This window comes from Nicotiana attenuata, unplaced genomic scaffold (assembly GCF_001879085.1).
Source record: "Nicotiana attenuata strain UT unplaced genomic scaffold, NIATTr2, whole genome shotgun sequence".
NCBI classification, from domain to species: Eukaryota; Viridiplantae; Streptophyta; class Magnoliopsida; order Solanales; family Solanaceae; genus Nicotiana; species Nicotiana attenuata.
The window spans coordinates 30,072-55,127 of NW_017672649.1; the positions used below are offsets into that span (position 1 = coordinate 30,072).

Sequence of the window (25,056 nt, forward strand, 5' to 3'; positions counted from 1 at the left end):
GGGATTAGTTATCATGTGATTGTAGCTTTATTTTTATTCTTATAAGAGGGTGATATAATAATCTCGAAATAATTAATCCCGAGATAATTAATTTTGAGATATCTTATTTCGCAACCAAACAACCTAAGATAATATAATGCAAGGGAATTTCTTCTTTTGCACCAAAGTGGAAAAACTTAATTAGCTATCCAATATCTTAGGGGAGTCTCATAAAGTCCAGGTACAATACCTACATCAACCGATCTTCACAAGAAAAAACGAAAGAAAAATGGCGGACTCTTCTTCCTCTTCTACAACGACGTCGTCTTGGTCATCTATGCTCACTGGAAAATCGGATGCTGAGATTGAGGAACTCCTTGATCGAATGCTCACAAGGCTCGCACTTTGCGATGACTCAAAACTACAAGACTTGCTCACCAAGCTTCTTCCTCTCTCCATTGCTTCACTTTCCTCGTCCGCCCCTCTTGTCCGCAACAAAGTAATTACTCTTTCTCAGTTTTCTCTTTTCAATTTCTGTATATTAGCGGTAAAATTTTATAAAGTACTTAATAATTTGTGTGCATGATAGAAACTTTAGCTTTACTCAGTAGAATTAGGTCGGCAGAGGTAAAGGATGTCATGAAAAATACAAGGATTAGTAAAGCTTGTGGTTTAGATAGAATCCTCATAGAGGTCTGGAAGTGTCTTGTAGTGATTGGAGTAGGATGGCATACCAGGATACTTAATTCTAAACTTAGAAGTGGTGGATGCCCGATGATTGGAAAACGAGTACCCTAATTCCAGGTTATAAAAAATGAAGGTGACATTCAAAGTTGTGCTTAACTATTGTGTCATTAAACTTATGAGCCATAAGATGAAAGTATGGAATGAGCGATACAAAGTAGTCTGCATTTTGTTAAGGAGATTGATGGAAGTTTATGCGAGAGGAAGAAAGATTTGCATTTTGCACATTGTGTTTATTGACCTAGAAAAGACATATAATAGAGTACCAAGAAAGGTCCTTTGGTGGGCGTGAGAGAAGAAATGAATTCATATTGAATATATAAATGTCGTAGAGGACATGTACGAAGGAGCCATCACTAGCGTGAGAACAATAGTAGGAGACATAAAGGAGTTTCCCATAGTCGTCCATTTGCACCAGGGATCAACATTAAGCCCGCACTTGTAATTACAACACAATACAAGATGAGATCCCATGGTTAATGCTAATTGCAGACGAATTTTATGCTAATTGATAAAATCATCGAGGATAAGTAGGAGTAAGACTGAATATATGCACTAAAAATTAGTCAATATAAAAAGAGTAAAATTGAGGTAAAATCAGATAGGATTGCAGTTCCTAAATGCAACCAATTTAGATTTCAGATATTTTGGCTCGTTATTCTAGGAGAATGGACCTATAGGTCACGAGTTCGGGTCTTGGAATCAGTCATTGATGCTAGCATCAGAGTAGGCTGCCTACATCACACCCTCTTAGGGTGCGGCCCTTCCCCGGATCCTGCGTGAATGCGGGATGCTTTGTGCACCGGGATGCCATTTTTATTCTAGGAGAATGGAATGTAGAATCAAAATCGGATGGTTGAGGTGGAGAAGTACTACTGGGTTGTTACGTAATAGAAAGATGCCTACCAAGTGAAAGGTAAGTTCTACAGAACTACTATAACGCCAACAATGTTATATGTGAGAATGTTGGGCCGCTAAAGTTCAACATATCCACATGATGAGCGTCCTAGAGATGCAGATGCTAAGGTTGTTGTTATATAATATTAGAACTAACATTCATCGGAAGTTCAAGTAGCACATTTCTAGGATAAAATGAGAGAAACTCACTTGAGGTGGTCTGCTCGTGTTCTGCGTCAACCTCTAGATGCAACTAGGGCTGCGCATAATTTGGTAAATACCGAATTACCGTACTGAACCGAAATTTTGGTATTTGGTAATCGATACTTTGGTATTTGGTTTAAGTTCTTTTTTAAAATTGGTATTAGGTATGGTTTTCGGTATCTAAAAATAAAATACCGAAATACCGATAACGTACCGAATATATACTAAATTACACAATGCACATAATATTGATTATAACATAAATATTAAACTTTTAAATTTTACTTTCCGTTATTTTTATAGTTTTCTTTAAGCTTTACCATCTTTTTTCCCACGATACTTGCCTTTCCCTCTTTTCTTGGGTTGCCTACTTAGGTTTCAATCTTTCTCCCGTCTAGGTTTAGCTTTTTTGGTATTTTTTTTCTCACTATATTATAGTAATATTTTTATTTTCGTATTTGTGAGTACTTTACTTAGGAATATTACAGTCTAAGGCTTTATGCACTAGTTAATATTCAAGCTGAACAAACCGAAATTACCAGAGCCGAACCATACCGAATTTAATTAGGTATGGTATTGGTATAGCATTTTAAGAAACCGAATACCGAACCGAATGGTCTAAATACCGTACCATGGTCTAAATGATGAACATCCATAGATGCAACGGCCTGTAGAAGTGAAACCATGTTAAGGATGAGGTAGACTTAAACTCACATGGAAGAGAGTTGTCTCGAAGGACCTATAATTTCTTGGGATCCCTGCACACTTAGCGAAAGATACGCCATAGGGTACAGTGATCTATACGGGTGATACCTATTAGTTAAGAATATGTTTTAAACATGTGAGCACTTTTATTGTAGGTCCTATTCTTTCTAGAGATTTATACAATTAGGAAATGTAGAGAACTTCTAATAGTTTTCATTTGAATTTGCATAATATCGGCATGAGATGAGCCTACATAGAGTAACATGGTCAGTAAGGATTCATAGGACCCTAACTTGTTTGGGATTGAGGAGTAGTTGTTATAATCATTCATTTCCTTTTCAAGACTTGTACCCAAATGGGTCTCTCGATTTTCTCTGTTATTGATCCTTAGTTACATCATCAGCTGTTTTCTGGGTCTCTCAATTTTATCTTTCCTTGATTCTTAGTTGCACCATCGAGCTTTAAATTTTTTGTCACGTGGCAAGATTATCAATCAATGAACTAGCCTCAACTGCAAACTAGAAGCTAGTTGGGATACTTTATTTTCATTCAGTTGTAATCAGGTTTATTTTGTTCCAATAGTGGTAAAAAGAATATTATTTCAGGGCTGAAGCAGTAAGAGTGTATAATTTTGGCTGGTGTTGTGAACTCTGGTTATTATTAGAACTTCACCATACAAGGGCAGCATGCTTCTAGCTTGGGATGATTCACGAGTCTTGCACTTCATGGCATGTTGCCCCATTAGCAATCATGTGGGTTATTTGGATAGAGAGAAATAGGAGGGCAACTTAAAGGGGTGGAACACGATTTTATAAGATTGGAGAATAGTCTTTTGTTTCTTGTTTCTTTTTGGTGTACTCATGAGGATCGAGGTCCCTATTTGTGTAGAGGATTGGGGTCTCTTTTGTTGAGTACCATATTTTGGTGTAGGTTCTGTTCTTTTTGGGATACGGCTTGTAACAGGGTTTCCCCCAATTGTTAATAATTTTTTTTGCCTTACCAAAAATAATGAGTCTTGCACTTCATTTGACGTTGTTTGCATATATAATCTGTTCTCCTGCATTTTGAACGTATGCTTTTCTTTAATTGCATTCTCAAATTTGACTTCCATGGTAGTAGGTCTCTTTGTTCCTTAATTTTTCTGATAATGCTGTTTGTTCCTTAAAATTTTTGAACACATATGAAGTTGTACTTGTGTTCTTTCCATTAGGTACTTGAGATTCTAAGCCATGTGAACAAGAGAGTGAAGCACCAGCATGACATTGGTTTGCCATTATCTGATCTGTGGCAGTTATATAGGGAATCTAATGCCTCATCAATGGTTAGGAATTTCTGCATCATGTATGTTGAGATGGCAGTTGAACGTGCAAGAAAGGAGGTCTGAATTAAATTTTTGGCTTCACATGAAGAGAAGCTCTCAGAAGTTATTTTTTTAGTGATTTGACATCATTTTGCGAGGCAGATGTAATTAATCGTGCTGATTCTACTATCTGTTGTTTCAGGATAAAGAAAATATGGCACCTAGCTTTTTAGCTAACATTTCAAAGCTACCTATTCAACATCAAGACATACTATTGAGGGTCATTACCAAGGTAATCCGATCGTCTCTATCTTGAAGATATATGGTTCTTCATTCTCCTTTTAGTGGTGTATGGTCGTCAGGATCTACGAGAAAGATATCGGAAGACCAGTAAGGAAAAAGAGAGTTACCCTACTGGTGGTGTCTAGTTGTCTGAAAAGCTGTGCGAAAGTTAGAAACTTAGAGGACTACTTTTCATAATTAAGTATGTCTGCTAAATACCAGCTCAAAGCGCCCATTACGCATGGGCTCCATACCATATGTGCATAATTTTGATGTATATTTTCGTAAAACAGAGTGAAACATATATATTCAGAAGGTAAACTGAAGATATTATTATATCAATATTATTTCCAGGAAATATGTTTGAAGTACAATATTGTTTCTTAACAAATTTGGCATAAATAATAATGACCATTGTTATTACTTCATGAGTGATTGATAATATACAAGACAACGATGCAGCAATTAAAAAAAGACGTGTTATGGGGTAGATGAGATTTTCCTGGAATTTCTTATGAGTTGGGCAAGGAAAACATGGGGAAGTATGGGATAGATTTCTTTCTTAGGGCACTGAAAAGTTACTCACACTTTCGCTGCTCTTTCATGACAGCCAAACATCCTCTTTCGTGTCCTTAGCTTGCATTTTCCTATGTTCTCTACGCTCTGCATTCTGTTTTAGGGATATTATTACTATAAAATTAGCTTTAGGTTGGAATATATATATGATAATTCCACTGTAATTCTGTCTGATGAATATGTTCATCTTGCAAGTTTTACATTACCAAAACATAGATAGTGTTATGAGGAAAGACCAACTATGAATCAGTGAGTCTTATAGGTAATTGTCCAGACAGTAGCTAAATTTCAGGTTAAAAGTCTGCTTTCCTGATTAAAAAAAAATCCGGCACATTAAGTTGCTCATTATTTACATGGCCTACTGTTGAAACTGTTGGGAAAAATTCCTGAAAAACATTTGCATTATACTAATGATCTCTGTAAATAATGGTTTCAATGCCGTTGAACAAGTTAAACATGTCAACAATTATAGTTAATAGATATCGAACTTCATGTGGTGCTTATGTTGGCATCAATTTTCTCTGCTTGTATCTCTAAAAGTGCTCTTTGAGAAGTGCAAAAATTTCAGACTTGTTACTTCAGTGAAGATCCTATGATAGAATGTTAATAAGTGCTTTATCAATCATATGGGTTCAATTCACAAGACAAATAGAAGACGTGGACCATATCTGTGCTAGCTTCTAGCTGAAACCTTCTCTGATTTCAGGTGATTGGAGAGTGCCATTCTGCTCAAGTAAGTGATGAAGTAGCTGCAAGGTATCGAAGATTTGGTGATCTGCCAGACCACAAGATATTTCTTGAATTTTGCCTACACATGGTTTTATATCAACCAACTTCTCAAAGGTTGGGCTAGAGTTTATATCGGTATATAGTTTAGTGATTTTGACACTTGAGAAGCTAATTGACTAATTTGTTGTAAAATAAATTTTATCACTACAGCAGCGCTTGCCCTGCTGGACTTTCGATTACTCAATGTGATCGTGTCACTGGGAAACGACAATTGACAAGTGACTATTTAAGAAATGTGAAGGTGATTCCGTAGCTTAACCTACCATTCTGTAAATATTACATGGATAGATTGGTGGCCATATCTTTTGACCATCTGAAGAGAATTTATTGTTGGTCTATCTCTCATTATGCAGTTGGGAATCTTGAATGTTGTCCAAGCCATGGAACTGACTACAGAACTTGTTTATCCCCTCTACGTGTCTGCCTCTGCAGATTGGTATTTCTTGTTTCTTTCAAAGCTGATTCTGTAGAACCTGAAGTATTTAGGTTTTGTTTTAGGTAGTTGAATGTTTTCGCTTCCATTTGAGTTTCAGAACAAATAACATCAGCTTCTTTTGTTGTTTTTCGAAAGTCAAGAGTCTATTGTTAAGAGAGGAGAGGAGCTTCTGAAGAAGAATGCTTCTGTTGTGAATTTGGAGGATGCAAACCTCGTGAGCAAACTGTTTGTGCTATTTAATGGTATGATATACATTATGTTAGAATGCAACTTGTTTTACCCTGGTAATTCGACTTGCTAACTGCAGACTTAACTGTCTTAGGCTGCCTGACATGACTTCATAGTCTTCATTGTGATGTTTTGCTTTTCAAACTTAATGCTTCTAGACTACCAGGGAACTGGAAATAGACTTTCAAGAACCCAAAACCTGGTAATTGGTATGATATTAAAAAGATAGCTTTACCTGTTTTATGGCAGAATAGTTCTGCGCACTATTAACCTATTTCAACACAAAAAATAAACAACACCATGCACAATAATAGTTTTGGTTCAAACTTCAAACCATAAAAGCTCTGTAATCCGTGGGTTAAACCATGTAATATAGACTCTTAAAATGAAATATTCACGAGTAAAAAAATAGCAGGGAAATATTTCTCGCCTGAATAACATGTTGACAAATATTAGAGAATTTATGGAAGCAAATAGGCATCCAATACGAGAAGGCAAAGTAGCATTTCTATAGCATAAATACTTCTAATTTTCTTCAGATATCATTACTACCATAAGAAAAGTATCATTTAGAAAGTAGTTAACATACACGTGAAGATAAATTTGTTGCCCCCCAAAGTGCAATGTCCAACAAAGAGCTGCACGGCAAAGGGACATATCTACAGAGGCTCTTGACACCAGTCACTCACTGGTGTAATTGAAAATTATTTCTAAAAGTTTCTGTCTTTTCTTGCCTCATTTTTGATTGATGCAAATGTGTTTGTGAGGAAGGAATTATTTTCCTCTATCATTTGCAAAAATGCTAATGATGCAGCTGTATTTGTAGGTACTGCTGGAACTGACCAGATTCCACCAGAGTCTCGAGTCAGTCCTGGAAATCCATCTTTGAGAGCAAAACTGATGTCTATTTTTTGCCGATCAATTACAGCAGCAAACAGTTTTCCATTGACTTTACAGTGTATTTTTGGCTGCATATATGGTAAAAATCCTCTCTTTGGTTTAGAATATGGGATATGTTCATAAACCATTATTGCGTCTTGTATAAAGCATTAAAATTTTCTCAAGGGGCTATAGAAACAAGGTAAAACTTCATTTATGGTTTGCATTTTTTCTTCAAGATTGTGTGCAGGTATTTTGGCTTCTTTTATACACATGATATGTAGGATTTAAGCTCATGATGACTCCTAGACTGAGATTTCTACTAGTCTCGAATGATTATTTTTTAGCATTCTGTGATGTGTCCGTGCATTATTTTTGGTCCTAATTTGGATACAAAATTGGTCTTTTGGTTATGTTTATATTTTTCTATAGATGGGCTACATAAAGGATATGTTTGTGCTTAAGCATTGTTTTGCTTGCTTGGTCTGGTTCTGTTGCAGAAGAGGTACCTTTTGCTTTGGCCCATGGGGTTCACTCTTGGGTTTTAGAAACCTCTCATGGAAGCAACCTTTGCCTTTACTTTGTAAGAGCTATTGCCTTAAACTTCATAAGATCCACCGACTTGCTTTATGTATGGAAAAATTATAAGAAATAAGAACTTTCTATTCACCTGATTCTCGACACAGTTAGGGGCTCCTTATACAGGAGTTGTACTTGCAATCTAATAAAATAAGATAAAAGATTTATTCTCCACTAACGATAAGGGAAGTAATTGTCTCCTATAACTAAGTAGATATTAAGAATCATAATGGGATATTGGGGTAATTTTAGAGACCTCTCTTCAAGTTTGTCTTTGTAACATTGGCCCCCTCGCGGTTTGAGATATTACTAGTACCCCCCTTATTTTGATTTTCTTGTAACAATACATGATTTAAATAGTAATTTTTTTTTTTTTTATAAATTCCAATTTCTAGCTTTATTTACCTCGTGCCAAGTTTTGTGACACAAATATTCTCATATGTGATGCAATGACTATGAAGTTGTTGGCAACTCTTTCAAGCGATAAGAGATGAATAATTTTTTTTCTTGTATTTGGATTTTTGAAAGTCAAGGGTAAAGCTACATACAATCATTCTAAATAGTGATTTACCATAAAGTTTGCCTTTGATACTTCTAAAGTAAACTCTTGTTGATGTGCTCTTTTTTATTTTTGCATGTTCTGGTGTATTTTTCTTTTTTCCCTTGTGCGGATTTACCTTTCCTAATGCGGTACTTTCTTTCTTATACACCAAACGGGGCATAAGAAACAATGCTTAGATGATGGGAATCAAAGAAAGAAGAGTCCTTCACTCCTTCAATTTGGGCCCTTTCCCACCTACTTAGTATGAACTATTTTTAAAGCTCTGAAGGTCTCCACCTGAAGTGCTTCCATAGGAACTTGCGACAAGTAACTAATTTGCCAAGTTTTAAATATTGAGCTACATTAAGGAGAATTTCCTTGTTGTGTTTTACTTCTTCTATATATCGAGCCTCCCAACCAATTTGAATTCTCAGGTGGTGTGCCTTAGCTTTATGTTTCAGTTTTCTACTTATGCTACCTCAAGTTTAAAAGCAGGTTTTTCTGATTTGCTTGTTATAAAATGCTGCATCTTACTTTTTATTGCAATAGTATTTATTTAGGATTTTTCTGTCATTTCTTTGAAGTTCCACTGTTACTACTGTAGAGGACAAGTCATTTATACTTCTTGCTTTTATAGGAAGTAATACAACATCAAGGTTGAAGCAGTTGGGAATGGAGTTCACTGTATGGGTCTTCAAGCATGTAAGATTTCATGACCTATAAGAATCTCCCACGATATGATGATGCTCAACAATCCCGTCATGTGCTAATAAAGGAACTCAAGCATTGTCCAACACAGGTTAAAGAAAGATGTGGGAAGTGCGATAACAATTAGGGGTACTTGGGAACATTTGTTTCTAAAAATTAGAAGACTCCTTTACATGACTATTAGAGGATTGGAATGTTTTTACTATATAAGTCGAAGTTCGTTTCACTAGTTCACCATGATGGTGCCAAAGTATATGCACAATGCGGCTGTGTGGGTTATTCTTGATTTTCTGACCAATCTATCCAATTATATGTGTACAAAGGTTTTCTATTTACACCAAAAGCATAAATGAAACAGGGAAAAGCTTTTCATATTCCTTTAGTTCTTTCCATTGCATTGGAACATCCTCCCACCCTTACATTCCAGATTGTCTAAGAACTAAAGGAATATGAAAAGCTTTTCCCTGTTTCATATTCCTTTAGTTCTTTCCATTGAAACAGGGAATATCACGATTGTGAACAATCGAGCCAATGAACCCCGTGGAGTTACCTTTCTCCTTTATAACGCCTTTATGGATACACCACCCATAAAAGCTCGTTACTTAATGTGAATCATCCATTACGTGATGTCCTATTTATAGCAATGATCACTTTCCCATAATGCATCCAACCTATATTAGGATGTTAATTGTTAATACTAGAATAGACTTTTTGAAGAGTTAAGTTATTAGTTAGTGTCCAAAATGTAACAAATATATTGATTCTTAAGTTTGACACTTTTTGTTGATAAAGTAAATAATTTTATTAAAACAATCAAAAAATTAAAAAATAATTTTATTTATGGTGGGGAAAAATTCCCGTGTACAAGCGGTATACCAAGGGTAGAGAATCTACCACATAATATGAGATTTTTTTGAACAACACCCAATCTTTTATACACGCTGGAACAGCGTGGGTGCACCAAAAAAATAGGAATCAGATGCTATTTCTTAAGTGTACAGTCATTCTCTTCCATCAAAAACTCTCCTCTTCCTTCTGAATCTCTAGCTGGAGAGTGGCATTTTCACTGTGCCGGCATCACCCATTGCATCCCGAACCATTTCAAAATCTCACACCACAAGCACACTGCCACTGGACAATGTAGGAGGAGGTTGGTCCACATCTTCACCTGAGCGTTTGCATATAAAGCAGCAGCTAACATATGTAATCCACGTTTTTTCTCAAAGTCTCAACTGTCAATATAGCTTCCCTTGCAGCCAACCTGGTGAAAATTACACCTTTCTTGGTTCCCTAGGAATCCAAACTGAAAAGTGCCGAAAACTTGACTCTTCCCTCACCAAGAGCTTATAATACTATGACTTTACAGAAAACAGCCATCCTCTTAACCCCCCCCCCCCCCCCCCCCCCTCCATGAGTTCTGATTAACATGAGATACACTTTACTTGTTAAGCATTTCAACCGGGCTTCAGAATTCAGCTACTTCCCAATTCTGAAGGGTCCTTACTTTCTGACAGTTTATTATCAAATAAATGCAGGGAGCAATGGACCAATTGAGGCTTATGGGCCCTGTTATACTGACTGGGATTCTGAAATCTCTTGATGGTTATTCAGCATCAGAGTCAGGTACTATTGCTCATATAAAACTGAACTTTGTTCAACTAGGCCATTTGAGATTGATATAATTGGTTTAGTTAATTTTTAACAAGTAAAATATGCCCAGATACTATTGCACGGGAGACCAAATCATTTGCCTTCCAAGCAATTGGCTTGCTTGCTAAGCGGATGCCTCAACTTTTTAGGTATGTACATTTTCTGATACCTCTTTTCTTTTCACTCTCTCCCTCTCCCCCACTCTCGGGGCCTTTCTTCCGTTTTCAGATAAAGTAGATATAATTTTGATGTGCCATTTTCTTTTTAATTTTATACAGAGAAAAAGTCGATGTTGCTAGAAGGCTGTTTGATGCCCTGCAATCTGAGGCCCAATTTCTTCGTCTTACTATTCAAGAAGCTACAAATTCCCTTGCTTTTGCTTACAAGGTTCTACATATCAGAGCTGTCAACACTATATGTTGCTTATTTAAATTTTCTAGTGTCTCCACCCTTCTCCTTTTATTACATCTTCTGATGGCTATGCGGTTTCCAGGATGCACCACAAGATGTATTACATGATCTGGAGTCGCTTCTTCTGAGAAGTTCTCAAGTGGTAGGACCCATTTGTAGCATTGTTTCCTTTACTTCTATTGTTCTAGTGTTTCGGTTGTTCCAGTTAGTAGAGACTGTATTAAATAGGGATGCAGGCTGTTATTTATTATTTTATTATCTTTTTTAAAAGGAGGAAAGCGAAGTGCGCTTTTGTGCTATCAGATGGGCGACCTTGTTGTTTGACATGCAGCATTGCCCAAGCCGATTTATTTGTATGCTTGGAGCTGCTGATCCTAAGCTGGATATAAGGTTAGCTTATGAGGTTTACTGGTTAACATTAAGTGGAGACACTTGTTTATTTGGCAACTGTTGGATATCTTTATACAGTATTCGCCTTACGGTCCAGAATGTATTCTTGCATATTTAGAAGCTTTGTACTGTTTCGTAGATTCTCTGAATAATTCTATCAATCACGTGGAGTTATTTCTAGAAAACTATATTTTGGCGTGGGCGGCTCTACTCTTTTTGTACCATTTGTATACCGGGACTTAAATCCCACGACATTTATCATCTTTTCTAGAATGGATTGTTTTAGTATTAGTGCATGCTGAAATTTATCTAAGTTCACTCTGCTATTTTAATATTCTGGCATTTGATCTAATTGATGTGAATGTCCTAATGCTGGAAAAAGAGAGCCACATGGAGTGAAAAGGCATGAAGCTTTTTCTCAACTGAAAGTAAGCTAGCCCATAGATAGTCTGAGGATTCTGGGTCCAGGATTGCAAAGATGAAGCCAGAAGAAAATGGCTTCCATTAGTTCCCTAGGTGTTTATCGGGAAAAACTCTCTTAGACCCCTAAGATTTCGCTGCTGATCTTCTTTATCCTTTCAAGTGAGTGCTGCATAATAGATTAGTAGTAAGTAATGGAAAGAAAGCAGGAAGTAACTCAGAAGAAAAGACATGGTATACCTCATTGTTGAAAATAATTTCATCTTTTATGGTTTCTGTTCAAGTGATGTGTGATATATTGTTTGTGATTTCTTGGATGGGTTAGTATCTATCTCCTCTTTCTGTACACAATCTACAAATGTGCAGCTTGTACTTTTTGTAGGGAAATTGCATTAGAAGGTTTGTTTCCCGATGAAGATCAAAGGAAAGCAGTAAGCAAAAGCCTCAACTTGAAGTACCCAAAACTTTCTGACATGCTAGACTATATTATCCAACAGCAACCAGCTGTGTTGGATTCTGCTAGTGTGGGAGGTCCAAAGCTTCATTTTCCATCTAAAGCTTATGTGGCTATGATCAAGTTTTTGTTAAGGTGCTTTGAGGCAGATATGAAGCAAAATAATTTGGTAGAAGGTGCCGATTTTTCAGTTGCAGTTGAGAGATTATGTTTGCTTCTAGAACATGCAATGGCTCACGAAGGTTCTGTTGACCTGCATGCTAATGCCTCCAAAGCTCTTATATCTATTGGATCTCATATTCCCCAGGTAGGCTGACATTTGCCGTGAATGGTAGGAGATATCAAATTCTGGTTTTGTATCTGATATATGGATTCAGGAACTTGTGGTTTACTAATATAATTGACAGGTGATGGCTTCACGATATGTTGATAAAATCACATGGATGAGGCAATTTCTGGGACATATTGACTTTGATACACGCGAATCTATATCTCGCTTAATTGGAATTGCTTCCTGCTCACTTTCTCTTCACAGTTTGTCTGATCTTATAACTGAGTTGATCTCCACAATTGGTACAGCACCTAAGTTAAGGTTGTAGCTTTGATTTTAAAACATTTAGCTGTCTTATCGCTTCTTGTGAATTGTCTCTACTGCGTTAGTTTTCTTATGATGCTGATTATCAATTCTTTCAGGTTTGAGATGCAGCATGGCGTGCTATGTACTTTAGGATATGTTACTGCAAATTGCATGTCAAGAGCTGTTTCTGTAAGTTTTTTGTCCTTCGGCATTTCTCCAAAGTGCATCCAGGTGCTTTTGTTAAATTTCCCTGTCAATTGATGTAAAATGCGTGGTAGAACAATATGCTTATTAATTTGTAGCATCAGCAGTGTATTTGGTTCATATGGATACTCTCTTTGTTACTCGAGTTTAATTGTCATATTTGTTTTATGTTTGTGTTAGGAAGTGGACGTTGGGCTGTTACTTTGTCTTTTACATGTGGGGTAATTTGCTTGACAGAGTGATAGCTAGTTTAAGAGGAGAGCGTTGCAATCACCATAAGAGACACAATCTTGTAGGAACAAATTCAGTACTAGTGTGGGACCATCTTGTCTACAAGCTTAAGCTATTAGAGAGAGCACATTTTTATTCATTTAATCATGGCTTCAACATGTGGTCCCGCATGTGGGGGCTCGAGTCTTTTCATGGGCCAAGCTTGTGAAAATTCTTTTTGATGTGTTGGTGGGATTTGACCCCAGGACCTCTGCCTGCACAATACCATGTTGAAGCTTTTGACCATCTCATCTAAAACTTTAAGTTGTTAGAGAGAGCTGAATTTTTTGCTCATTTAGTTATCTCTTCAATATTGCCCTTCACGTGTGTGTCTGATTCTTTTCCATGCACCAAACACGTGAAAATTCTTTTTGATAATGGATGACGGTGAGACTTGAACTCATGATCTTTCTTGATCTACTACCATATTGAAGTGTGTGATTATCTCATCTAAAAGTTTAAGTGGTTATAGAGAGCACACTTTTATAAGTTTATTCATTAAATTATGTTTTTAACATAGGTGTCCCACATCAGTGCAGAAAATAGGTTGTTTTCTCTTTATATGGTTTTCGGCAATCCTCACCTCATGAGCTAGTTGGGGTTGAGTTAGGCCCAAGCTCAATTTCGTATCATGGCACCAGATCAGACTGTACTTATTCTTGGTTTACTTAGTTTTAGGGCCCCATGTTATGTTGTTCCCGTCCCAAATGTCAGTCCTGGGCATGTAGGAGAGTGTTAAGTTTCTTACATTGTAGGAGAAAATGGGATGTTGTCTCCTTATATAGTCTTGGGCAAACCTCACCTCATGATTTAGCTTTTGGGTTGAGTTAGGCTCAAGGTACATTTCTTATAAAAAAACAGGTTATCACTTGTTCACTTGAGTAACCAATCATTGAAATGAAGACCTGAAATTGACCAATAACTAGATCAACCACCACCACCACAACATCAACAACCCAGTGAAATCCCACAAGTGGTGTCTAGGGAGGGTAGTGAGTACGCAGACCATACCCCTACCCCGAGGGAGTAGAGAGGCTATTTCCGAAAGACCCTCGGCTCAAGTAGACGAAAAGAGACAAGTACATCAGTATCATCAACAGAAAACATAGAAATAATAACAGCGATATAAGAACCAGAAAATAGATGAAAAGCAATAACAATAACAAGTAAATAAGGCCCTATACTATGGATGACCAATAACTAGATCATGTTGAAGAAATGAATACAGTCATGTGCTTAATGATGATAATGACAATTCTAATTGTGAGGCTTGTCTTGCAAAATGAGAGACCACAACATTTGAAAAACCTTATAGTGCATGCTTTTTAGAATAGCCAGATAGCAAAACCATGGTGTATAGGCTAGCACAAAGAAATTTGATGCTGAGATGGGATCTCACGAGCTCTTTGATTGTGTTGACATTGTTGAGAGTTATCTATTGCTTATTGAACTTAGTAATAGAAAATATGCAACCAAAAAATTTGGAGATTTAGTATCTTAAATGTTCAACTTGTGGATAAACCTATGCACTAACTGTTTATTTCCTTATAAAATCTTTTATCCATTGATTTCATTTAGATGCTTTTTCTTTGGTTACATGGATCATATCCATGCTTTCATTTCTATGTGACAGATCCCAGAAACTTTACTCCAGAGTACACTTAAATGTTTGGTCGATGTTGTCAATTCGGAGACTGCCACACTGGCTTCTTTTGCAATGCAAGCGCTGGGCCATATTGGACTTTGTATCCCATTGCCTCTCCTGCTCGTAGACTCTAGTTCAGGTGTGTTTGTATATTTATTGAGGTCACTATGGAATCACTGTATGTGAAGCATGTTGCAAGATAATTTATACTTAACATGTGTAAAACTGCAGTTCCTATATTGGCTGTCTTGCGTGAAAAATTAAGCAAGCTGCTTGCTGGTGATGACGTGAAAGCAGTTCAGAGAATTGTTATTTCCTTGGGGCACTTGTGTGTCAAGGAGTCATCGTCGTCACATCTAAATATTGCTCTTGACCTGATTTTCAGTCTTAGCCAGTCGAAGGTAGGTGAAATTTCCTCCAGCCATGGCCCTAAAAGAGTTTCTCTATATTCATGAAGTGCTCAAACACTCTTGTCTCTTGCTCACAACTGGAGGAAAATACCTTCTTAGTTGTGTTAATATCACTGCTAGCTCACATCTTTCTTGTGCTCCTAGCTGCATACATTGAGTTCTCATTATTTCATTTCCATCTTGGTTTCGTATTTTTGTTGTTAAATTAGGTGGAAGATATCTTGTTTGCTGCTGGGGAGGCATTGTCATTTTTATGGGGTGGTGTTCCTGTTACTGCTGACATGATTCTTAAGAGTAACTACACTTCACTTTCCATGAGTTCGAACTTTTTGATGGGAGATGTGTCTTCTTCAATGCCGAGCTCTAGCTGTGTGGACTCTGAAGCCAATGAAGAAGACCATGGTACAGTTAGAGATGCAATCACTAGAAAGCTTTTTGACAATCTATTATACAGTAGCCGGAAACAAGAGCGCTGTGCTGGCACTGTCTGGCTTTTGTCACTGACAATGTATTGTGGTCAGCACCATGCTATCCAGAAACTGCTTCCTGACATCCAGGTATGTTGTATTTAACTTGACTCTGACAGTTCCATATCAGAATTTTGTATTACATCTCTGAGAAGAATCTAGAACTGATCTGGGGTTGAGGCATGATTGTTGTTGTTGTTGTATACCTGGGAAAAGTTTCTGCTCAACAGTATCGCTTTTCAGCTCTGTTACCCTTTTCTATATTTAGCTAGCGTGATAAGCTGAAAACTGCCTTAATTCTGGTGTCAATCAATCCATTAGCTGCCCGAACAGCTTCTAGTATTTCTCTTCCCCTGATAAATGCAATTTTAGTAACTAAGCCGCCACAACAGCTTCTAGTATTTCTCTTCCCCTGATAAATGCAATTTTAGTAACTAACTAGTGGAGTATCTTTTTAACCTTGAGGCCTATGCTTCTGCAATTATCTTAAGAAATAAAAGTAACCCTCTTTTACTTTGTTGTTTCCAAAGCAAAACCTTTTACCAGCGCCTTTTGAGTGCTGACTATTGTTTTATTGTAGGAAGCATTCTCTCACCTTCTGGCTGAGCAGAATGAGCTTACCCAGGAGCTGGCATCTCAGGGACTTAGTGTTGTATATGAGATTGGCGATGCTTCTATGAAGAAAAACTTAGTGAATGCTCTTGTTGGCACTCTTACTGGCTCAGGGAAGAGGAAAAGAGCTGTTAAGGTTTGATGACTGCTTTTGTCTTGCTAATTCTTTACCAATCTTTTCCTGTTGTGTCTTTTTTTCTCTAACCCATTGTTTGCTCTGAAATTAATTTTTTCATTTGTTTGCGTAGCTTGTAGAAGAGTCTGAAGTGTTTCACGAGGGTGCAATTGGTGAAAGTCCTAGTGGAGGGAAATTAAGTACTTACAAGGAGCTTTGCAACTTGGCAAATGAGATGGGGCAGCCGGACTTGATTTATAAGTTCATGGACTTAGCCAATTATCAGGCATCTTTGAATTCTAAAAGAGGTGCGGCCTTTGGGTTCTCCAAGATAGCCAAGCATGCTGGGGATGCTCTGCAACCTTACTTGCGAGCTCTTGTTCCAAGACTTGTTCGTTATCAGTATGATCCTGATAAGAATGTGCAGGTACTTCTACATAAGTGCTTGTGCGGAGCCGATATTTCCTGTATCCCTAGTTTGGTAGGGGCTTAGCTTAATAATATTCTTGCAATCAATCTTAAAGATAATTTTGGCTGTTCTAGCTGCTGTATGCGAACTATTTAAGCTTGTTATTTTTTCGTTTTTCTAAGAATTAGTGGTAAGAGGGAAAGAAAGGTGGTTGCCATGCAACTTGCTATTGTTAGCCTTTTGTATTAAAGAAGTTGATGTCCTACTGTCTGTGATCGTTTTGGCATTTCTTCTGCTATCTGAGAATTGTATAGTTGGTTATTTTATGCTTATGCTTTTCTCCGAATTTGTGGTAAGAGGGAGAAAGGGTGGTCTATGCAGTTTCTTATAAAATTACTTTTTATATTAAGGAAGTTGATGTCCTACTGGCCGCTGTGATTTCCGTTTATAGTTGACTATGTTTTATTGCTGTTATATAGGTTGTATTTTTTATATATCATATTTCAATATTTTCATAGTGCTCTCTTATTCTTCTCAGTATGTATGATTTTTTTCTTTGGGGTGAGAAATTGGTGTTTTGAGGCAGTTTGCCCAGTTTTGAACTACATCTTCTTTTCACTTAGGATGCAATGACACATATTTGGAGATCACTGATTCCAGATTCAAAAAAGACAATTGATGAGCATTTCGATCTTGTTATGGATGATCTTTTGACTCAAAGCGGATCCCGACTTTGGCGATCACGAGAGGCTTCTTGTCATGCACTTTCCGATGTAATCCAAGGACGTAAATTTGATCAGGTAAAATCAATGTTTGTCATCTTATGCGCAAGGAAATAGCACTTGTATTTGAGAAACCATTGTAATAGTGATTAAAGTGGCATCCAAGAGTGTGTCCTAGTGTACGATGAAGTGAGTCAAAACGACCAAATCCCAGCAGAGGAGAAATCACTAGGTGATTTCTTTCCATTTACCTAAGCTTTGCCGGGAAGAGTTACCCAGTACCTGTGCTGGTGGGAAGTACCAGGTAACCAGTGGAATAATCGTGGTGCGTGTAAACTGGTAAACCATGATTTAGAAGTTGGTGAAAGTTTTTAATTTTTATAGACACTAGGAACCATGCTATATGCAGCCATGCATGATCGAAACTATTTCATTTGTCAGTCTTGTCAAAAGAAAAGGAAAGAAGAATAAAAGAAGAGAAAAGAGATTATTTTTATTTAGGTACTTATCAAAAAAAAAAAAAAAGAGAAGGATTGTTGTTATTGAGGTTATCATACTTGATCTAAACTTGGTCTCATAGAGAAGGTATTTGGAGCATCACAGAAGTACTTATTTTCTGTAGAGAAACCTGGTAATTCCACTCTGCATTGCTTGCGAGGAAGCAATTGATAAAGAAGCTTTTCCTGAAGTTTTTCTGTCTTGCGTTGTTATAATTTGACATATTGTCCATATAATTTAATTTGGTGTGCTTGTTGCTCTGTTGATTCATGGTATCCCTTATTGCAGAGAGCATTATTGTTGCCTTATCTGACAAAGTCAGCATTGCATATGTTATAGGTTGAGAAGCACCTAAAAAGAATATGGACTACTGCTTTCCGTGCAATGGATGACATAAAGGAGTCTGTACGAAATTCGGGTGACAGATTATGCCGGGCTATCACTGCTCTAACACTGAGGTTATGTGATGTTTCTCTCACACCAGTTTTGGAGGCAACAAAGACAATGGAGATTGTGTTGCCATTACTGCTATCTGAAGGCATAATGAGTAAGGTTGAAAACATTCGAAAGGCATCCATTGGAGTGGTTACAAAACTCACGAAGGTTCGCTTCTGGTTTTACTTCTAACTAGATAATTGAACTGTCGAATCTGTCTTGTTGACATATACCCGCAAGGCCATTTGCCTTTCCTTCTCTGTTAATCTTTTCAGTTTGATTCATTATGGTGCTTCTGTTCAGATTTGATTGAGCAGAATTCTCTTTGCTTCGATATGCAATATTCTTGAATTATTGCGCCATTGTTGAATGTGGAAGTTCTTGTCTGGCAGTTGACAATTATTGTGTGTATATGGTAAAAGATGTTTTAGATGAAAGAGAAACTTGCCTATTCCAATCTAGGGGCCATGCAAATATTCCGCCTTTTCCCTACTTGCATGAATCCAATAAGTTTGTTTTGATTTCAAGCCTGCATTTTAGTTCATCGACTTTCTTTTAACAGTTTGTTCAATAATTGCAGGGTGCAGGTATTGCACTTCGGCCACATCTACCTGATCTAGTCTGCTGCATGCTTGAAAGCTTATCAAGCCTGGAAGACCAGGGGTTAAATTATGTTGAGGTGTGGTTAATACTGTGGTTTCTGATTTTACTGCTTTGGTACTTTTTATTGTCTGGAACATAATTTTATTTCTCTTTTCGTTTTGTATATTTTCCTGCCTGTCTCTTATCTCAGTTGCACGCAGCAAATGTTGGAATACAAACAGAAAAGCTTGAAAACCTCCGTATATCAATAGCAAAGGGCTCTCCAATGTGGGAAACTCTTGATCGTTGTGTTGATGTTATTGATTCCCAGTCATTGGAATTATTGGTACCTCGTGTCGCTCAGTTAGTTCGTGTTGGTGTTGGATTAAATACCAGGTATATTGCAGGTTCCATATGGTAATTTACGTGGGAAATGCAATTTGGTTGGGTTTTTGTATGCATTTATCAAGTTCTCTCTATCGTACGGGTCACTTGAATGATTATTTACCTTCCGTTCTAAAAAATTGAAGAGATTCCCATTTGTTTAGAGGTCAACTGCCATTGATCTAGTTCTTAAGTCTAATTCACTTTATTTGTTCTCCTATTTATAGGGTTGGTGTAGCAAATTTTATAAGCTTGTTAGCGCAGAAAGTTGGTGTAAATATCAAACCTTTTACAACCATGCTACTGAGACTTCTATTTCAAGCTGTCAAGGAGGAAAGAAGTGGTACATCAAAACGTGCGTTTGCAAATGCTTGTGCTACGGTTCTGAAGTATGCAACTCCTTCTCAGGCCCAGAAGTTGATTGAAGACACTGCTGCTTTACATCTTGGAGACAAGAATGAACAGATTTCATGTGCAGTTTTATTGAAATGCTACTTTTCCACGGCTGCTGATGTTTTGGGTGGATACAATGATTTGATTGTGCCAGTTATATTTATGTCAAGGTCAAAATCTCTCTGTCGTTTCTCTGTTTCATAGTCTGTGATGGTAACTGTTGTCTGTGATGGTAACTGTTTATGTACATATTTACATTTCATTTCTTTGTTTAAACAAGATAACACGACGATATATAAATTCTTGATAATTAAGTTTGCATCATTTTCTACAGATAGATACCGTGGTGCAAGAAGTGACAACAAGTTCTAACTATACTTGTTCTTCTGTACTCGGACAACGCTAACTTCTCTTGACAGCTCAAATGTTTTTCTTTTACTTTCTTTGTTACTTATGTTACCCCACAGAAATTGCCTGTTGGCGGCTCCACTAACAGTCTAGCAGTTGACTGGTGTTTCCAAACATCGCTCTCTTCCTTAAAGTTCATTTCTTCACATACACTTATCAGGTTTCAGAGTTAAACAAGAAGAGAATAAATGTTAGGCAGTATCCCTGTATTAAGACACTGCTCAAATGATGCACATCCATTGCCTGATTACGGCTTGTTGAATGTGAATCTTTTGCAAGTTCAGAGTCGTACTCAGATTTTTGCTAGTGCACAATAGATTTATCGCAAGTGTTGATTCTATCTTGTGGATTTCCTCTGTGAGATGTCAGCTTTTATAATGTTAGGAGTTTCCTCTTCTTAAAGGGAACATCTTAGAATCAATGAGTCTGCAATGTTTATCTTAGAAAGCAACATGATTTCTGTTCTGCAAGAGTGGTCAAAGCTGAAATTTTGAACTGTCAGAACTACATTAACTCTAGCATCCTCAAGAAAAATGAAATCTGATGTCTAGAAAATTTACAACCAAGGCTAGAAATCATTCCTGAAGCCTTTAGATTGCATAGGATAGCAAACAAAAGAATAATTTAGAGTCTCTGCTTCAAACTTTCTTTTGGTGGATTTTATAATCTGCTTCAAATACATAAAATAATTTTAAGTCCTCCCTTCAAACTGGTATGTCTTGGGAACCGATTATCTTGGGACCCTATATTCTCACATGAATGGCAATTTTTATTGCCCCCCTCTCAGTGTCTTGATCTTTGGGAAAAGTTTGTTAGCTTGAGGTCAGGGTAACACCTGCTTTTAACGTCATTATTACATACTGTTTCTTTGTTCTCTTTTTGGCGAATTTTTGGTACTGGCGGGTTTTGCTGTCAGTTTCTTCTATCAATTCTCTGTAAGAATATGCCTTCTTGTTTCATTTTTCTTCCGCCAAAATTTGTACGTTTTCTGTTGTGAAGTGTTGTGTCCTTCAACTTCCAGTTAATTATTGGCATTATTACTTCTTGTTTGAAGTCCATTTTGCAATATTATTCAAATGATCCTGATATCTTCTTCCTTAGTGGTTTTGAAGCCTGTGCCTCATTTGTTGGCTACTTACATTGAAAGTCACCTCTTCTTTTCAAGTCACAAGCCTCTTAGCTGGTGGACCAGATCATTGAATTTAGCAAATGTTTCATCTTTGTGGCTGTTGTTGCAATTTATCTCATTGAAAAAGGAAGCTGTGTGGCTTGACAACTGAGAGAAATGACTATTTGATGATACAAGATATCTAGGACCCCTTTTTAACGAACGTTTTTATATGTTATTTTTAGAAGAAAATTTATGAAGTTCTTAAACTTCTAGTGGCCAAACAGCCTGATGTAGTCAATGTGAACTCTGAACTTACTGATCTTTCTACCTCCACTTTTCTTTTCCTCTTGTTTTTCTGAATTTACCTCAGGGGGTTGAGGATTTGCCTTTCTTACATGCTGATACTTGTACAATATTTGCATAACTGAACCTTGTGCTTGTGCCGCGTGCTCATTTGCGGCTCCTAACTGTATTTTCAATTGCTAGTGCTTATCCGTTGTCACCAATAAATATCTTATGCAGATTTGAAGATGAAAAATCTGTTTCTGGTCTGTACGAAGAAATGTGGGAAGAAAATATGAGTAGTGAACGGGCTACTCTTCAATTGTACTTGGGGGAGATCGTTGAGCTTATCAGTGGAGGAATTATGTCATCCTCATGGTCTAGTAAACGGAAGGTATTAATGATGTTCTTATATTCACTCCTTTACCTAGACGAATACATGAAATTTATCCATCTGCGTTTTTCCCCTTTGCACCTTAACAGAAAAGGTATTTTGGGTAGTCTCTGGAGTTATACTATCCTGCTTATTTTCTCATGCAGGCTGCTCAGGCAATCAGTAAGCTATGTGACACCCTTGGTGAGGTGGTATCCTCACAGCACCATGTTCTGCTCTCATCTCTCTTGAAGGAAATCCCTGGACGCCTATGGGAGGTATGAATTGGTACTTTTTCTTTTGCGTAACTGGAATTATTTCCTCTTGTTCTCTCCATCCAAAGCTATGTGTATTGACTATATCAGTACACTCCAAATGAAATTTTTTATTCGAATACTACATGTTACAGTATATTATTGAGGTAGATAAAAGTTTGGGTTGAGATATCAAATACTAAGTCGGACACGATTATTCTAGGGTGTTTTGAATCCCAGAAGGGTTAATTTATCACCTGGATTGTTTTAGTTAAGCTTTATTGTTATTACTGTCACTTTAATCTTTTCCAGAATATTGTGAAAAGTAATCCCACTGCTTATGATACTTCTTGAGTAAATATTCCATTCAGATTTTCACAGTTCTACTTGTATATGACTTGATCGCATACACGATTTATCTTCTCATTTAGGTGGATTCACAATTGGTGACCATGCACTAGGAATGAATGGAAATCACGCTTGTACCGAGTATCGTTCATTGTTGCATTGTTGTGAGAAGTGATGATTTAACAGGAAAATGTGTTGATATGTTGCAGGGAAAGGACGCAGTACTCTCTGCGTTATCTTCACTCTGTATGTCGTGTCATAAAGCAATTTCTGCTGCTGATCCTGACTCTCCAAATGCCATTTTGAGTCTCATATTATCTGCATGCACAAAAAAAGCCAAAAAGTACCGTGAAGCAGCTTTCTCCTGTCTTGAGCAGGTAAATAAGCACTTTGGATGTTTACGCACCTTTATTCATGCAGGCAGGAGCACATGAATTTTTAGGCCTGAAATGTCTAACAGCAGTTGTGTGGATTTTTTTCAATGAATTATTTTCATTTTTTGACCACTGATTACATGGAAGAGTCATTTCAAGACATAACACTTTCTTCCCTTTGGGAGTAATAAGGTCAAATAAAAGTCTTAGGACTTGCAAAATTTCGAGTCCCAATTCCCACTTAAAAAGAAATTAAAGATCTAAGTGAAATGACTTATACCTTCATAGTTGATTGCTATCAAATTATTCTTCTTCTTCCATAATCCATTAGAAATGCTAAGATAATGTAAATATAGAAATAACAATTTACTGAGAAGCGGGTAGTGAAAAGGTGCTGATATGTGTCTACGTTGCATAGATATACTCCGATAGCAGTATGTGTGTTCTATAATGGTTCAAATCCTCATTAAAACTTGTGCTTGTAGTGTTGTAGAGTTTGTGGCAGTTTAATTTTTGTCAAACCTTCAGCTGAATTTAACTCCCTCCCACATCCCTCTTCCAGAAAAAAGACCCCCAAGAGTTGAAGAATGCTCAAAAACCTTGATCTCTGTCTAGAATGTTCAGCAATTTACACCAAAGGGATTAAAGGTGAAAATTTTCTGCTGCAAGAAATGGATAACCGGATAGATATAGCTTGATCTACTAAAGATGAAGCTATCACTCAAATAGAACACTTGTTTCATTGTTAAGCTGGAGCACTGATTTTCAGCCAAAGGGAGTCTTGAGGACTCCTTGCTACTCAATCATGAATTCAGGATAATGTTTCAGAGATAGCTCTCTATCTGAAGGAAATTTTAGGTCATATGGTATAGTTAACATGGTCAGTGAGGATTCGTGTAGCCAATCCCAACTTGCTTTGGGTTGAGGTATAGTTGAAAAAGCAACGAACCAATATTATACTGCTGTATGAAAGTTACAGCATATTAAATGCTCCTCAGGATATAAGTTGGCCAAGATAGGTGGATTTTAGTACATACGTTGGATGCTGATATGGATGATCTTTACACTGTTCCTTGCTTTCCATATCATTACAAAATAATCTAAGGTCGAAAGGGAATCACTTTTTCATTGTCTAGTTTCTGCTTTTTGTTATCTAGTTTAATATTTGATCATTTGGAAAGATGTCTTACCATTCTCGTGTTTCATGGCACCAATACTATTTCCTTTGCTCGACTCTCATTTCAGGTTATAAAGGCATTCAATAATCCAGACTTCTTCAATAAAGCTTTTCCACAATTATTTGACATGTGCAGTCTGCAAATTAAAGGTATTGCATGAATTATTTTGTTTGTTACTGGCCTCATGAAAGATGTAAAATAGGTAGTGTTGCATATTTGAGCGTGTTTGAATCCATTTTACGTCCAATATTTTAAATTTCAGTTTCAGGCCATTCAAAACTTTCTTGTTGATTATAAGTCTTCAAGTTAGCATCTTTGTGAAACCTCTGGGTTACTTTTACTTTTGGTATTTATTAATTTATTATTTAATATGTTTTTTTGGGTTGTTGGTGGAGGAAGAAAAGGTTTATAAATAGTTTCCCGTGCCCTTCTTTTAAGCCAGAGTGGGAACCTTAGCGTACTGGTAAGAGTTGACTGGGATAACCTCTTGCAGAAATGCATTGTAAGGTTGCGTATAATAGACTACCCTTTTTGGATCCCGCGCTTAGCGAGAGCTTCCTGCACTAGGCTGCCCTCTCCCCTCTCGTACCCTTTTCTTAAAAAGACAGAACCTCTAAGCATCACAACATGCTTCATTGTGGGAAAAAAAGGAGTTCTAGTTTTAGAGCTTCCTAGTGTTTTCTTGCCAAATTGTGGTGAAAGACTTTTGTAGTACCAATTGTGCCCTGGGCATTGGGTGCATCAGCCTAGACCTTGAATTTGAATAAACTTTTGCAAGTCTTTCCATCTTTACCTATCTTGTGGGTTTATCCGTACACCCCCCCCCCCCCCCC

The 25,056-nt window shown here is 37.1% G+C and overlaps 1 protein-coding gene across 1 annotated transcript in view; it reads left to right on the forward strand.

Annotated features, from left to right (window-relative positions):
- Positions 1-119: 119 nt before the first annotated feature.
- LOC109213961 (proteasome-associated protein ECM29 homolog) overlaps positions 120-25,056 on the forward strand; it is a 26,856-nt gene continuing 1,919 nt past the window's right edge. The window contains exons 1-31 of the mRNA XM_019377809.1: positions 120-478; positions 3,740-3,907; positions 4,032-4,121; positions 5,394-5,530; positions 5,627-5,717; positions 5,830-5,912; positions 6,048-6,154; positions 6,967-7,119; positions 8,777-8,841; positions 10,383-10,470; positions 10,568-10,646; positions 10,776-10,884; positions 10,991-11,050; positions 11,180-11,298; positions 12,101-12,479; positions 12,580-12,764; positions 12,866-12,938; positions 14,857-15,007; positions 15,100-15,269; positions 15,488-15,835; positions 16,326-16,493; positions 16,606-16,899; positions 17,505-17,681; positions 18,441-18,704; positions 19,117-19,215; positions 19,330-19,514; positions 19,730-20,065; positions 21,937-22,090; positions 22,237-22,347; positions 22,881-23,048; positions 24,291-24,372. Coding sequence (XP_019233354.1) covers positions 269-478; positions 3,740-3,907; positions 4,032-4,121; positions 5,394-5,530; positions 5,627-5,717; positions 5,830-5,912; positions 6,048-6,154; positions 6,967-7,119; positions 8,777-8,841; positions 10,383-10,470; positions 10,568-10,646; positions 10,776-10,884; positions 10,991-11,050; positions 11,180-11,298; positions 12,101-12,479; positions 12,580-12,764; positions 12,866-12,938; positions 14,857-15,007; positions 15,100-15,269; positions 15,488-15,835; positions 16,326-16,493; positions 16,606-16,899; positions 17,505-17,681; positions 18,441-18,704; positions 19,117-19,215; positions 19,330-19,514; positions 19,730-20,065; positions 21,937-22,090; positions 22,237-22,347; positions 22,881-23,048; positions 24,291-24,372 — 4,903 coding nt within the window. The 5' untranslated portion in view covers positions 120-268. The remainder of the gene's footprint in view (positions 479-3,739; positions 3,908-4,031; positions 4,122-5,393; positions 5,531-5,626; positions 5,718-5,829; positions 5,913-6,047; positions 6,155-6,966; positions 7,120-8,776; positions 8,842-10,382; positions 10,471-10,567; positions 10,647-10,775; positions 10,885-10,990; positions 11,051-11,179; positions 11,299-12,100; positions 12,480-12,579; positions 12,765-12,865; positions 12,939-14,856; positions 15,008-15,099; positions 15,270-15,487; positions 15,836-16,325; positions 16,494-16,605; positions 16,900-17,504; positions 17,682-18,440; positions 18,705-19,116; positions 19,216-19,329; positions 19,515-19,729; positions 20,066-21,936; positions 22,091-22,236; positions 22,348-22,880; positions 23,049-24,290; positions 24,373-25,056) is intronic.